Source organism: Amaranthus tricolor, chromosome 4 (genome assembly GCF_026212465.1).
Source record: "Amaranthus tricolor cultivar Red isolate AtriRed21 chromosome 4, ASM2621246v1, whole genome shotgun sequence".
Taxonomy (NCBI): Eukaryota; Viridiplantae; Streptophyta; class Magnoliopsida; order Caryophyllales; family Amaranthaceae; genus Amaranthus; species Amaranthus tricolor.
Window position 1 is genome coordinate 30,056,674 of NC_080050.1, and position 16,863 is coordinate 30,073,536.

General features: G+C 31.9%; 4 protein-coding genes across 4 annotated transcripts; 1 reads left to right on the forward strand and 3 right to left on the reverse strand.

Moving 5' to 3' along the window:
- The first annotated feature begins 581 nt into the window (after positions 1-581).
- LOC130810150 (uncharacterized) lies at positions 582-1,536 on the forward strand. The gene has a single exon (XM_057676108.1). The coding sequence runs from the start codon at positions 736-738 to the stop codon at positions 1,297-1,299; it is 564 nt and encodes a 187-aa protein (XP_057532091.1). The 5' UTR covers positions 582-735; the 3' UTR covers positions 1,300-1,536.
- Positions 1,537-5,380: 3,844 nt separating this feature from the next.
- LOC130810151 (uncharacterized) lies at positions 5,381-5,901 on the reverse strand. Its single transcript, XM_057676109.1, has one exon. The coding sequence runs from the start codon at positions 5,812-5,814 to the stop codon at positions 5,443-5,445; it is 372 nt and encodes a 123-aa protein (XP_057532092.1). The 5' UTR covers positions 5,815-5,901; the 3' UTR covers positions 5,381-5,442.
- Positions 5,902-7,362: 1,461 nt separating this feature from the next.
- LOC130810941 (vacuolar iron transporter homolog 1-like) lies at positions 7,363-7,932 on the reverse strand. Its single transcript, XM_057677060.1, has one exon. The coding sequence runs from the start codon at positions 7,930-7,932 to the stop codon at positions 7,363-7,365; it is 570 nt and encodes a 189-aa protein (XP_057533043.1).
- A 7,432-nt stretch (positions 7,933-15,364) lies between these two features.
- LOC130810152 (vacuolar iron transporter homolog 1-like) lies at positions 15,365-16,594 on the reverse strand. The gene has a single exon (XM_057676110.1). It carries the CDS (start codon positions 16,476-16,478, stop codon positions 15,876-15,878), a length of 603 nt encoding a protein of 200 aa, XP_057532093.1. The 5' UTR covers positions 16,479-16,594; the 3' UTR covers positions 15,365-15,875.
- Between the last annotated feature and the right edge of the window lie 269 nt (positions 16,595-16,863).

The window sequence follows — 16,863 nt, forward strand, 5'->3', positions numbered from 1 at the left end:
CAACTAACAATCGCTGTTATAACTCATAAATGATAACTCGTACTTTGAAAATAATTAGACCTCGAACCCAAAAAAAATTTAGCCAAACCCATTCCTATGAATCCCGATCACTTTGATCCTTTTTCAATTTTTCAATTTCACATTAACATATTTACGGGACCTATCATATATTTTAATCTATTTTTGTATTTTTTTTGAGTTTATATTTCTATATTAAAACCTAAAACACAAAATATTGGAAATGCAGTCTTATTGCAATTGAAAATTAAGTATTACTTTTTCTGGCATGTTTATGGATTTGATTCTCACATAGCCTCTTTTTATTTTATCTTACCCCGAAATAAAAAAGAGTACGTACTTTTTTTTGTAAAAATACACTATAAAAAATATATTTTTTAAGTTTTTTCTTAAATTAGTAATAAAGAAACTTTTATTAAAATCCTTAATTGCTAAATCGATCCAAACCAATTGAAATCGAAAGCGACCAGATTTTCTGAAAGAGAGACTCAAAAACTACTTAACCTAAAGCTAACACTAACCGAAACCCATTAAGCTAACTTCATTGCAAATATTTTTATCAAAAAAAAAAAAAAATTTCACTGCAAATATTCAAGGAAAAAAAAGTGATATAAACAGAGCTTTACCCTCAGCGGCTCAGCCCCTCACAATCACCCCCCCTAAAACCCTAATCGCCATTACCAATACCTTACTCCTACCATCAAAATTAGTTAGAAAATGAGAACCCTAGATGAGCAAGAAACAACCGTCGTTTTCGAAAAGCTCTACAAATTCGTCGGCAACAATCTGAAGAATATAGTCGAAAATCCCTCTTACGAAGGTACAAACCCTGATCCTGGTCGATACTGTTTCCGATTGCAGAAGAATCGAGTTTATTACGCGTCTGAATCGCTCGTAAAACGAGCAACCAATGTTTCTAAAGACAACCTTGTTTCATTAGGAGTTCAAATTGGGAAATTCACCCACCATGGAAACTTCCATTTAACTGTTCATGCTCTTTCTATCCTTGCACCCAATGCTAAGCATAAGGTATGGCTTAAACCCACTTCTGAAATGTCGTTTTTGTATGGAAATCCAGTTTTGAAAGCTCATTTAGGGAGAATTACTGAAGATATTAATGCTGGTGATGGGATTGTTGTTTATTCAATGTCTGATATTCCTTTGGGTTTTGGAATTGCTTCTAAATCTACCAAAGATGTTCGCAAATCTGATCCTCAAAGTATTGTTGTTATTCATCAGGCTGATATTGGTGAGTATTTGAGAATGGAGGATGAGCTTTAAATTTAATTTCGGGGAAAATTAAGCTTTTATGTTTTTCGGTGTTTATTATGCTAATAGTATTTGTTAGATACTGGATACATACTGTTGAAACTTGAATAGTTCAATTGTTATATGGGATTGATTCAAAGCTTCAATTTTGAAATCAAATTTTGTATTAGTGTTCTTGTGTTTCAATATGTATTGATCTCTATTCTCTATTATCTAGTGTTTGGATAAATTTATCAATCAATTCCATCATTTATAGATATTTTTGGATTTCATTTGAAATTTCTCTGTTTTGTTATGACCTATGTTACTTGGACCGGACTGGATATTGGTACGTGTTCAAGTGTCGAATACGTCTAAATATTCAATTTTACCCTAAAATAAAGGGTCTAAGTGTCATATCAAATGTTCGAGTGTCAAAGACCAGACATGTGTATGTGTAGCAAAATGAAGATCACCAGGCAATGACAAATAGAAATGTAATGGAAAGATAATGCTTAAAGAGATAAGGGTAATGTTCGGCGTTGTTATTATTAATTGTTTGGTATAAAGAGGTTCAAGGGAATGAGAAAAGGAGAGGAAACCTAAGAAAGGGAATTGGTTTCTAGTAAGAGAATAGAGGTAACAATTTGGAGGTGTAAATTATCCTTATGATGGAGATTAGATTAAATCTAAATCATAATAAACATTAAGTAATGAAATGAGTTTGATAAATTCTTTACTTGAACCTCAAAACGAATACCAAACACCCCTAAATTGTTATTGATTATACTTTTACAGCTTGTTTGGTTTGTGGTGTTAAATGGTACTAATGGAAATAATTTATAGTGTAAAACTTTGATCACAAAAATGTTTTTTTGTTTATAAATTTTCATTACCACCTAATACCATCTCTTCTAATGGTGATATATTGGAATGAATTTTATCAAGAAAATGAGATGATTGAAGTTGCACAAGTATGACCATCAAGATAGCCAAGAGATTTTATAACCAAAATTACACTAGTTTTTCATCCTTATTACCACTGTTTATTATCACCTATTAAACGGGCTGCTAGTACTTTGTTGTTCGAGTTCATTTGTTTTTTTCGAGTTGGTGAAATGATCAAATTTGCGTTTTATTTTTATATAATTCTGCAATTATATTTGATAGTGTTATTGGGTTGCTGAATTATATGGTTTTGGTATTGGTTTATGGAAGATTATATAAATACTGATATGCATCAGTGGCATAGAGGATTATAGTAAAGCAATTAAAAATGCCACACATTTGTGCAATCTAGTCCGTCTTGTATTAGACCGTCTCACGGTAAGATGATCTTAATAAGTTAAAAGTTTCTATTATTGGGCTATGTAACCCAAGTAAGAGATATGTCTCACGGTGAGACCGTCTTATACAAAAATTTGTGCAATCTTTGTTTGGTTGTTGATAACAGTGGTATAGAGGGTTATTTGCTTCACTAACCAAACGCCTTGTTAGTGTCAGTGTCTGTGTGATGTCTCCGAACACATTGTTTGCTGGAGACGACGCTACGTCTTACTCATCAGATGATTGACAAAGCCTGATGTAATGAGAGTGTGAACTCTCGCCATGGCTTCCCTACGACAAACCATAAGTCAGTATTACCCTGAAAGGATGCCTGCTAATGACACTCTTTTTCAGCTTCTGCAACCAGTTTCTTTAATTGTCGGCCATAGTATAAAAACAAGGTCGCATCACATCGCGTCAGCCGCATTATAAAGTTTTTTGAAAACGACAAACCGAAATTTCCCGCATTGCAAAGTTGTAAAAAAACCGCGTTTTGAGCTTTATCAAGGATTATCTTTTGGTTTTGATTGATATTTAGTTATGACAAACGCATCATCAACATTTTGTTTCTGCAATAGCGACTGTTACCGCATTTTTACTCTGTTGTCAGCTGTCAAGATTTCTCTTTTTCATGCCCTTAATACTTTTACAGTTTCTGATTAAGCTTGGTCTTAACCAGAATCAGAATACATTTGTTATAGTGTCCCTTCAATATTTTCTCTTGTGTGCAGATAAAAGCGTCAAATTAGGTTTTGCCAATTGGAAAGTTTTTTGTTGCTGCTAAATTTTACAGCTATGCTTCCTCATTGTCTAATATTGCAGCTTCTAGTAGGGCATGTAATGCTCTCGAGTCTTGACTAAGTTTTTAAGTTTTAACAAATCCTAACTATTCCTCCATCCCTCTTGTGTATATGACTTCTGAGTTATAGAACCCATAAGATTTTTAAACGACTCGTAAAGTTGAACTAGTTCCCATTATTTTTGCTTTACTTCCTCGAGGCTCGAACCAAAGATTTTGTACCGAATTTTGGGAAATTCAACTTTTTTACGCGGTAGACAAATTCAATTCGCGTGATGATCTTTACCTTCCAACTTTTTAATGTGATAGACAAAAAGAAAGTTTTTTTGTTAATTTTGCCCTATTTTTACCCAACATAATTATCTCAAAAAATTATAGTTTTTTCAAAAAATAAATTTGTGATCACTCTAATTGACCATATATTTCGAAATCCAGTCGAAATAAGTACTTAATTTAACCTAAAACTTAACATTATGTCTACTACATAAAAAAATTAAAAGTTCAAGATCATCATGCGAATTTAAAAAAACAATTGAGGAAAAGCTAAAAATTTAGAGTCACCACTCACCACATCAAATTTCCTAATTATTTGAAATGTTATTTTTGAATTTTAATACTAGTTGTAATATTATGAAAACAGTTAATTGTAGTATACACTACTAAATACTAATTAAACTATTACTATACAGTAGGGATGGTCATGGGTCCAGGATCCTGTAGAACCCGCCCCGGACCCGCCCCTTTTATAAGGGTCTGGGTCTTAAATTTTGAGACCCGTCGGATCCGGGTCCAGGTCTGAATCCAATTTTTTTTGACGGGTCCGGGTTCGGGTCCTAAGGTGAAGACCCGGACCCGGACCCGTAACTTTTAAAGTTTAAATTTAAAATTTTTCAATTGTCAATTTGTCATAGTCATTCTCAATAATTGCTTGGTAATGGGTATTTAAAATTTTTTCTTTGTATTGGGTATTCATTTTCTCCATTTCTTGTTCTAGAATCATCTGACTTGTAATATATTTTGTGGGATCTCAACAAACTGACTTGTAATATCTGAATATTTGAATCTTTTGAAACTGACTTCTCTTTCATTATTAGGGTTTTCGTTTTCTGCTGCAAAAGAGCTATGATATCAGTTCTTATTTGGATTGTATATGTATATATTTTGTTTTGATTTATATTTGGGTATTAATGTTAATTTCTTGATATATCTGGGAATATCTGGGAATATGTATATATTCAGTTCTTATATGTATGAATGTATGAATGTTATATATATTCAGTTCTTTTTGTAATATCTGTTTTGATTTCATTATATGTATGAATGTTATAAGCCTTTCAAATAGGACTATGTGCTGTGTATAGATTTGAATTTCATGGACTCGAACAAGTATTAGTAATAAGATAATAAGTTGCTTACAAAAATACAAAAAAACTCGAAAAAGGTTCAATTTTGACAAATCAAAGAGGCTTTGTATAAGACCCATTAAGGACCCTAGACCCTGTCAGACCCGTAGGGTCCGGGTCCGGGTCTGAAAATTTTAGACCCTTAGGGTCCGGATCCGGGTCTGGATCCCAAAAAATAGGGTCCGGGTCCGGGTCTTGCCAGACCCGCTTCAGACCCGCCCCATGACCATCCCTACTATACAGTACAGTGGTAGTTTTTCAAACTTCAAAGAATAGTATTTTAAGCTACATATAATGTTATATTGAAGTTGTCCTTCCCATAGTCAGAAATGTTAGCTTACGAGTTTGTCGAAACCTTTTTTGAGATTATAGAGTAGAATGAGGAAAATAGATGGATCAGGTGAAATTTAATACCAAGACTTTTATGTCGAAACTTTTTAAATTGGGGGAATTTGAAGAATTCTTGTCACATATATTGGGTCTAACATCAATTTTGACTATAGTATAACAGTTTTGAAATGTCATGTAGAATTCAATGTAATATGATCATTCAAATTGATTAATTAGTATGCAAATTACAAACCATATTCCTGAATTTTTAAATTATACGGTGCAAATTCTAAGAAACAGAGAAAATAATCACTAAACCTACTTCCATGGAAGAGCAAGTAAAGAAGGCTTGTTTTGTGGAACAACATTCCCAGCAGAGTCATAAATAATAACCCCAGAAAAATCAGGTAGTTGGCATTTGCCTCCCATAAGTATATTCTTCTGCCAAACAGGTCCTGAAACATGTTGATTTTCTCCTACTTCATTTGGAGAAAATATATTGCCTTCATTATGAAGCTGTTGTATAACAGGATCTGTTCCTCTGGTTTGTGTTGTATACCATCGTCTCCATTTCCTGGTATGAGAGGCACACATGAAAAGCGTGCAGGCGCAAAATACAACGATTAGAGCCGCAAACCCAGTTTGCGGCTCTGAAATGATAGAGTTTGCTTTCAATAGAAGGCGAACCATATTTATGTCAAGAAATCAACTCAACTAAAAGTTTAAGTTGATAGTTGAAATTTTAGTATATGTTATATTAGTTTGTGTGTAAGTCTAAGAATGTGGAGACTTATTAAGTTAAGAGTGAGTTTGAGTTGTTATTTATATAGAAGGATTGAGTCAAAGGTTTGGTATACAAAAATTGGTGTTTTGGTTAGTATGTTAGTGTGGTTGTTGAATTAAATCATGTGGAATGGTTTTGGTATAGGTGAAAAGATTAGGATTAGTTCTTGTTTGGTTTTGGTTTTGGTTTTGGATTTGGTGCTACTAATCATCATAACCATTTTACAATAGTTAGCTTATAATATACTCCATCCGTCTCTATTATCTTTATATTTGTTTTTTTGGCATTGTTTATCGATCTGAGTTTGTGTTATAGTATATAATATACCTTGGGAATCAACTTAAACTTTTTTTTTCGAGTTGGTTATTTGACATGGTATCAAAAGGCAGCGTGACAAGAGGTCACATGTTCAAATCGCAACCACCCCTCATTTACCATCATAACCATTTTACGACAGATGAGCCTATAATATACTCCCTCTGTCTCACTATTATCTTCATATTTGTTTTTTCGGCATTATTTATCAATCACTGAGTTTGTGTTAGAGTATATAACATATTTTAGGGCTTCAATAATTAGCTTAAGTTTTTTGTTGAGTTGCTTCCTTGAAATGGCATTAGAAGTCAGCGTGACAAGAGGTCATCGGTGCAAATCTCAACCACCCCTCATTCAAAGTGGAATATTTAGCACTAGTTATGAGAAAGGTTTGTATTGTGTCAACACTTCTAGCCTAAAGGGCTCTCATGTAAGGAGGCCTCAACCATCAGCTTAAGCTTTTGGTTGAATTGGTTCGTTGACAGTTTTCACTTTATTATTTATCTTTAAGTTAAAATATAGTTAGTGAAATGTTTTTTTATTTGTCTCGATGTAAATTTCACCTTTTGTAATTTTAAATTATGACTAATTAAATATATTAACAATTAAAATAGTATTGACATTTGTGAAAAAACAATTGGTAGATGAGATTGGGAAGAATTGTCAAAACTTTTCTAACAATGAAACCTAATGTGTTTTATTCAATGGAAGGATTCCGATTCATTTTTCCGGTGTTAATGGACGTTGCGTTGTTCTAGTGGACCCTCTAGCATTTTTTAAAAATACTCCTTATCCCATACATTTTGCAATAATTATTTTTTTTTACAATTTTCATCGATCAGTATTAAATTTTATATATTTTTTTATCTACAAATTAAAATATAATCAATTAAAATTTTATTTAATTCGTTTCAATGCAACAATTATTATGCAGTGACATTTTCTAACACTATGATCAACATAAGAATTAGACCCTCACTATTGGATTTCAAACAATGTGTAATGATATTTTACATAATATGTTTTTACCCTTGTGCATAGATCCAAATTAAAACCCTTATTCTAAATATACTTATACTTCTAATTACATTTTAATATTGATGATTACCATGTTTTCAATTAAGAAGCAAAATCATTTGTCACCAATCATTATTAATGACTAAACCAAATGTGACAACCATAGCAACCCAACCCCATAACAAAACCCTCAAAACAGCTCTAAAACCCGGAGCTCCATCCAAAAACGGGCCAACCCACCCAAACACAGCCAAAACCACACTTATTGGGCCTTCAACCAGCCCAATTGACACTTCAGATTCCTCCATGAACAACCCCATAAGCAAAGGCACCAAAGCTCCAAATGAAAATGCTGCAGCCATACCAGCAGCCGCCATTAAAGGATCTTTTCTAGTCTTTCTCATTTGACCAGCAGATTCAATATCATGGGCCGAGTCATGGGTCATAAACTGACACAGACCCATGGTAAATGACCCGAATACAAGGCCTAGAAACCCGGTTAGGATCATGGCATTAATGTCTTGACTTACTGCACCCATTCCTAGCATGAGTGATGCAGTAGAAACTAACCCATCATTGGCAGCAAATATTATTGGGCTAAGCCAATGAGATTCTGTTGAGTGGTCATCATCTATTAGCTTTTGATTGTTTATGATGATTTTTGGAGGGTTTTGTTTGGTTATTTCTGCCATTAATTTGGTTATGAGGAGTGATGAAAATAAGGATGGTTTAGGTTATAATTTTTGAGGATTTAATATGTATAAGTAGGAAGGAATTAAAGTGTGGCGGACACAAGTTTTTATAGTGAAGCTATTTATAGAAATGGGGTATAATTATTTCATACTTCCAACATTTTGAAATATTCGCTACATATGACATAACGGTACTATTTATCTTTAAGCTTATTTTATATATTGCGGTTAATGTATAAAAAGAAATATAGTCAAATGAGATCTTGTTTGAATCGTCTAATCGCATACTTTTATTATATCAAATTTTTATAATTTTTAGTTAATAATAGTTTGAGATATATGTGATCAGAATCATGTAATTTACACATTGGATTGCGTAAAAAGTGATATGTAACTGGTATAATGGAACGAAGCAAGTAGAATTTAATTAATTGGATAATCAACTTGTAAATTTTGTTATTAGCAATGCCAATGACTTGGTGATACCACTGAAAAAATAGAGTATATAGTTTTATAATTTGTATTACTTGGAATATTTGACATGTCATATAGATTATGTCTTATAGTGAGATTTACCATTGCAAAAATTTGTGCTATTGCTTAATGACTAATAATAAGGAAATTTTTAATTATATATATTTTTTAAAAATCATTTGCAATATTCTTTTTCTAGTTAGCTCAAGTAAAAGGTTAAGCTAATAAATGAGAATCCATGATATGTAATATAATCTAATAATACACCCTCTTACACGAAAGCGCGCCTTTCTGGCGCTAAATATTTTAGTTTTCGAACCCATATATATATATATATATATATATATATATATATATATATATATATATATATATATATATATATATATATATATATATATATATATATATAAATGAGATTTAATTATTAATTTATCTTTGAGAGAAGGAGAAAGAAGGGAGGAAAACTTACTTTAAGATGTGATGTGTTGATGTAATTATTAGTTATAATAGTCAATAATAATTAATTTTTAACAAATGATTCAATTGTAAATTAATTCATAAGAATGAAAATGTTGGGGATAAAAAAATGGACAAAATGTTAAGAAAAAGAAAAAAGATCTCCACCCAAATTTTCTTTTTAAATTTATTGTCAATTGCTGTAAAACATTTTCTTTCAAGTCAAACACTCCTAATACATTTCACGCACCACAATGGGCACTCAACAAATTGTCCCTCAAACTGGCATGATAAATGCTGCATAGTGCATAATAAGTTAAAAGTAACTAACAAATTAAAGTAGGAATTTTATTGTGAGGTAGTCTTTTGAAAGACTGTATACTTATCGTATTTTTAATGTTTATTTACATTATTCTTAATGTTTATTTTCGTATTCTTAATGTCTATTTTTAATATCTTAAATGTCTAAATATGCCTACTTATAATATTTTAAAAAATATATAATGAATCAGTTCAATAAGAGATGGTCTCTCAAAAAGACAGTTTGTTACAAAAATTTTTGTTTTATTATTTGCATTAAAGAGACAATTAAATAAAGGCATAATCTAGTATTGCATTGATGTATGAGTATGAAAGCACGTTGGTTTAGTAAACAATACAAAAGTTTTTGTATATTTAATCAACAGAAGTGTGGTTTACACACGAAGGACAATTGCATCCAATACTAGCTATCTACTACTATTGTATTACGTAGGTCATCACTCAAGATACATGCACTCACTATATACAATCCCCCACTAAGTTTCGCATATGTTCAAGAAATTGTAACAATTCTATACAGTACAAAAATTTAAAATTAATTGTGAGGAGCAAATAAAAATTAACTTGTAAAAGTTGCATCTTTTCCAGAACCAAACCACTGATAGAATTAGCTGGAGGTGTAGTATTTGCATTTTAGACTTTTGATAATTTTGGCCTAGCTTACAAAGTCTTATTCAGTTTCTTTATTTACTTTATGCCTCTCATTTGCTTTTGTTATCTTGGCTCTGCAATAATTATAATGTGTGTTGTGTGTGTGTTAAAAGTGACAAATTTATTTCCGAAGCATGTTGGATATCAATCACTCTGATCCTGCAAAACTTATCCTTTTAGGGGATAAATTAAGTGCGCACATTTATCCGTGGAGGGGGTACGAGTATGATATGTCTGCTATCCTTTTCCCTCCAGACCTTGACTTGTGCAGGATATTGAGTTGTTGACTATGACGAGGACTGTAACTATTGTATGGATGATATAAAAGAAAAATTAAAATGTATGATGACTATAAGAATAAAAAAAAATGCTAGGAAATATTCATAAAAGGAAATTGTATTAAGTAAAGGATCGAATAAACTGAAAAAGAAACTGTGATAATCTATTAGGGATAAAGAAAGCATACTATTAGCCCTTATTGTGCATTATATCAATTATCTTGGTTAAAAAGTTGTACAAAATCGAGTTTTTTTCAATTGAAGAGTAATTGTATCATTTACCTAGTCAAAGTCGTAAATTTGATTCTCACCTTATCTTCTTCTTTTCTTAGCTAGTTAACAAATTCCTATAAAATACTTCCCAAGAAGCCAAAAATTTTAAGTTGGGGGCAAAATGGTTAATATATTAGCAAAATAATATGGTTGAATAAATAATAATTAATATACGATACACTAACAAAATAATTAAATTTAAAACTTAACTCATATTGTTATAATTGTTACTATGTAAAATTATTAGTGTTAATAATTCAAAATAAATCCAACTATTTATTTAATTTAAAAAAATTCATACTGATATAGTAACCTTATCCACACTATGTTTATTTTCTAAAGTTTGAAAAAATTTTGAGAAGAAAATTAAATAAAAGTGTGTATTGTTATGAGAATGTTACTCAAATAGTATATATTATTTTGAGTTAACTAATACTAAAGTTATTTTGCGACGACATACAAAAACTTGGATAATTATTATCATTTTTTTAATATTAATTTGTATGCATGTTTAAAAATTTGAACCACATACTTCAAAATTTCATTTGTCCTACTTTGATCATTACTGAGCCTTCATTGATCGATTTTATGATAATTAATCAGCCCTTATATAACATTGTTAGTAATTTTACACATAAACATTCTTGGCGATTTTTTATATTCGTTTATCCTAGCGTATAAAAATCCAATGTGATAGGTTTTTTTAGCAGTAGTTAAGGAAAAAATATAGGAAAAATTTCACATGGTAGCGTCTAATTTTCATGAAATGTCAATGGTAACACTTTTATAAGATTTTTACACATGGTAGCATCCTGTTTATGCACTACCTAACTATCGTAGCATTTTCCGTTAAATTCTTGTTAATTTCCGTTTAATCATCATTATGTAAGATTTTTCCACATGGTAGCATCCAGTTTTTTCTTTCAAATGTTTAATTCACCATTTTAACTTTTAATTTACAGATAATTTACCAACGCCTTTAAATGTTGTAATAATTAAGTAGATATGTATTCGTGCTTGAAATGCACCTTTTGAACTTATGAAATGCATGTTTTGTTAAATGTTGTAACAATTAAGTAGATATGTATTCTTGGAATGCACCTTTTGAGCTTATAAAATGCGCCTTTTGAATTATTATTAATGTTTGTAATACACCTTTTGAACTTTATAATGCCAATAATTTGAATGAAAATAAAATTGTTACAACATTTAAGGGTGTTGATAAATTTATCAGTAAATTAAAAGTTAAAATGGTGAATTAAACATTTGAGAGCAAAAATTGGATGCTACCATGTGGAAAAATCTTACAAAATGATGAATTAAACATAAATTAACAAGAATTTCACGAAAAATGCTACGACAGTTAGATAGTCCATAAATTGGATGCTACCATGTGGAAAAATCTTACAAAAGTGTTACCACTAGCGTTTCATGAAAATTGGATGCTACCATATGAAATTTCCCAACAATTTATCTAAATACTTAATTGCTCATTAGAATTTGCATTATAATTGTGGTGAATTTTACTTTAAAAAAAATTCATATTCCACATTATATTTTCATTAGATGCAATTAAGAGGCTTTCACCGAAGATGGGTTTGGAAATGAGGGATGTTTGTAATTGTAATCTTATTAATGATAAAGTTAACAAAAATGTTTATCCTGATTGTTCCTTAGTAGCAAACGTCATGTGTAACTTTACATAAATAAAAAGTGCATATGATATAATGAGTCATTTAACTTTTACTATAAATTTTTTGGCCCTATTATAATAATGGACATAAATTGATCCATATTCCAAATAATAAAATTGTTTGAAGAATTTATTTAAATTTTATTAATCAATAAAGGCTAGTGAAGACAAATATACATGCACAAGATCATGAAATACTCCTTCTATTCTTTTTTGTTCTTCTCGTTTACTTTTCGTATAGTCTTTAAAGCAAATTTTAAACCTCAATATCTCTAAATACGCATTATAAAAAATTATAAAAAGTACATAATAAAAAAGTATGCATTAAGACAAATCTAATTAGATCTCACATGGATATATTTTATCTTCTAAATATGTCTCAAGAACATTAATCAAATTTCTCTCTCCTTAAGGTGAAATATTCCAAATGTAACACCCCGATATTTTAATGACGTAATTATTTAATATTTTAATAGTTTTTAAAGATTTTACAATTATATTTAATTATTTTTGAATTAGTTTAATAAATTTTTTTCATATACGAATTTAAACATTAACATACTTATATTAAAAATATAGTTACGATTTCTAAAATAAATAGGTTCAAATCAAAATGATTATTTTATTAAAATGTGGGAGCACACGAAGATGAGTATCTTAGTTGGGTCTCGCAAGAAAATTAATCTAGATAAGAAATAAACAAATAAATAATAATAATAATAATAATAATAATAATAATAATAATAATGAGTAAGAGGCTTTAAAAGTTTACATGCCCAAATCAGCCGCCATTCTCCTCTCCTCCTTTCTCTTCTCTCTTTCTCTCACTCCCTCCTCCCTCACTGTGAGCAAGAGCAGCCGGCAGCCACCCCACGAACAGCCACCAGCACAGCTGCGCCTCTTCTCCTTCTCCACAAGCAGCAACGGACTCCTCCTCGTCCTCCACAGGTAGCAGGCGGCAGCAACCGGCCTTGCTCCACCACCTGGCAGCAGCAACTGTTGCTTTGTGCCCCACGCAGCTTCCTCCACCACCTTTGTGCTCCACACCACCACAACAACCACCGATACCCTCACCCATTTCTAGTTCCCCTTTATGAGCCATCTCCTCTTTTCTCTAATTTATTCTCTAGCTTTTAATTGGAGTTTTATTAAGTGTATTGAGTTTGATGTTGGTTGTGTTTATTTCATTGAATCTTTTTGTGGGTAAGAATTTGATTAATAAATTGAACATGTTTATGACTTAGAGTTTGAAGTGTGATTTGAAATTATGGGTGATGTGTTGGTTTTGTATTAGTTTCTTTGAATCTTAGTATGGGTACTAATTAAATATGTTATCTTTGAACATGAAATGACTAGGGTTTGGATTTAGAAATAAAATCACTAATGATGTGTGTTTTATGCTATATTTTAGGTGGTGTGATGATTGATTAAATAACCTTAAAAGTTGTTTTGAAACTTAGTCGATTGATTGTTATTGTGATAATTAGTAATGGTGATGATTGTAGCTGATTATGGAAGTGATTTTGGTTGTCAAAATGGGAATAATGGTTGCTAATTGTTGTGGTTTGATTGTTGTGAATTACAAGTACCCTTATTAGGTTGTTATGGAAGTCATAATGCATAACGTTAATAAGCCAAGAGCATAATGTCAACTCATCGTCGATGGTTGCTGTAGTTACTTGTCGTGAATGGATTATAGTGGTTACTTTGACTTTTAGCTAGTATGACAAAGTAGTTAAGGGAACTTATTAGTTCTATTCCTAACTTGTATAGGTTCCCAGTTCATAAGAGAAAAGTAGAACTTAGTTGGGTGATTTTTGTAACTTTTGGTCGTGCAGTGACGCTTGCAGGTACGTACACGCAGTAATTAATTATCAAATTCATCGTTTCAAAGTATTATCAATATTTCATGATATATGCATCACATTAGAATTATAGAGCACCAGAAGGTAAACTATGCTAGCGAATAGTCATAATAGTAATATAGGCAAGTAGAATGAAAGCATTAGGAGACTATGAGAACAGATTTCTGAATAGTAGAGAACGCATCATGGTTGTGTGTGGTAACGAAGTGATTTCCTACTTATTGAGCCTTGATTATGATTAGTTGGCGTGAATCAACTGGATTATCTCCAGTTGATTTAGTAGTCCCCTAGGTGAGATCCGACGGGATCACCGTAAGGGGGGTATGAGCATACTTCTGTCATTGGATGTCGGATGGCCGATACCGACCCTTGACCGAGGTGTTACCATGCGGGCCTTACAAACCCAAATATGGTTTAGCACCCTAGTGTATTAGTTTTTCCCGAAGATAGGACCCGAGAGGGTCAGCTAGAGGGGGAATGAGCTCATACTTTGCCACGGGCGTTGGATGACCGATAACACCTTTGGCCGTGTCACTATGCCATGAATAGAGAAAAGATCCACTACTTTTGAATATACTTCGAGGGATTAGTAGTTTGAAAGAGAAATCATGAGTGAATAGAGGTGTTTAGACAGATGAGTGGACTCATTATTGCCATACTATATCGCTGTCTATAGTTTTGTTTAATGACTCTAATTTTATAACTTCATCGATTACTGACGTGTATGTGTTTGTTGTTGTTTGTTCATGACTTCCTATGATGTTCCTGCTATGACACATTTGACTATGATCATTATGTTGAGGAGCAGGAGGATCATAGCTTGACATGACAGGTAAAGGAGCTTCTTTTGCTTTGCATTGGGGGAAAGAGTGGAGTACGATCGTAGCAATTTTGTACAAGTTACCTAATGCTTGTAGCTTTTACATTACTTGTAAAGTTTTTCTTTTTGGGATTGTATAATTTCTTCGTATGGCTTGTATGATCCATAGTTCCGCTGCGTAGTTTTTGGATGTATAGTAATGAGAATATTCCTTAGTGTCCGTCAAACCGATGCGTTAACACTGGAACCACGATCCTCGTTAGAGTTGATGATTTGAGGAGCCGACGATGATTCGTTCCGTCGTGACATATTTTTGAAAGACATTAAAGGCCTTAGATTAGTTTAGTTATGTTATCCATTTATATATCCTTGTCACATCCTCAGTTTTTAACAGAGATGCTGTCGAAATTTCCACTCGCTCATCTTTTTAATTAATCTTTAACGTTTATTTAAATTCTCTTAACTTTCTCTTTTTATGTAACACCCGAATTTCCTTTCGTCCTTCACGATTTTGGTTTCGTCTAAAGGGTTGGAAATTCAGGGGTGTTATACCAAATGGAAAAAACATTAAAGAATGGAGAGAATAGAAAATACGAGCTTAAACAATAATTCTATTATTAGATTCTCAACAATAAAATATACAATCATAACATTATCTTATCAATGTTGGCTAGGGATTCATAAGAGGCACCCCTTAGTCCTTACATTACCCCCTCCATATTTCATGCCAACACCCGACTTTAAGAGAAGTATCCGTTACATTATTCCTTACAATCTTTCCAACCCAATACATAATATGAACAATCCCTTATCTTGCAAATACATTCCAATTTATTCCCATATTTCATATTTTAAAACCATAACTTCTTAAGATATAAAATTTTAAGTAGTTTCCTTAATTTAATTAAGACATAAAACATATACATAAACAAAATACTCTTTCCATCTTTGCAAATTTACTACCATTAAAGATAATAATTCAATAGCAAATTCATAAAAATTGAGAATAATCATAAAATCAAATTTTCAAATTCATTATTATATATAATGAATTTTAGATATATTTTCAAAAATATATATAAATAGTTCAAATATATAACTCTATATTATTATAACCTATCGGAGCCCACCAACTTAGTTAACCCAAAAGTAATAGCCATAGCAAGCCAACCACCCAACAAAACCCTAAGCGAAGCCTTAAAACCCGATGCTCGCCCCAAAACCGCCCCTAAACACCCAAAAACCACCAACGCCACCGTCACTGCCACCGCCACAACCCCAAGCCTCACCCTATAATCCTTCACAAACGCTGCCGCCAAAAGTGGGACCAAGGCCCCTACAGAAAATGCAAATGCTGATGCAAATGCTGCTTGTAATGGATTAGGCAAATCTTCCTTTTCCTCCTCTTCCTTACAACCTTCTTCCATGGCAGCAATTTCTCCGTTATTATTCTTTTTTTGATCTCTTTTTAGCTGGGCCATCTCAATATCAAGCTGTGAATAAACAGACACAAATTCACCAATAGCCATACTACATGCCCCGCCCACTAGGCCCGCAAACCCGGTTAGGATCATGGCTTTAATATCTTGCTTAACTGCACCTACACCCATCATTAGTGATGCTGTTGAAACTAAACCATCATTGGCTCCTAATACTGCTGCCCTTAACCATTGGGATCGTTTCGAGTAGTCGAAATTGTCTGTGTTTTCCATTTTATTGTAATAATAATAATAGTAATGTTAGAGCCTTAATCTCAAAAGAATGATATAAGTTGTAAGAGAAAAGAAGAAGGAAAATGAGAATGATAAGATAGAAGAGTATGGTGAACACACGCCTTCAAAAGCTGGAGATTTATAGGAAGAAGAAGAGACATTAGTGGGGTTTAGGTTTAACCACTAGGATAAAAAAAAAAAAAAAACCTTGTTATCTTATTGCTCAAAAGAAAAAGAAGGATAAGTGTGAGTGAAAACAACATTTGAATTTATTTTTGGTCGATTAATATTGTCATTTCAATTATTTAGGGTTAAAAAAGTAATAATTTAATAGACGATGATTGAGATTCTAATATAATATGTTATATGTTGTATTAGAACTAAA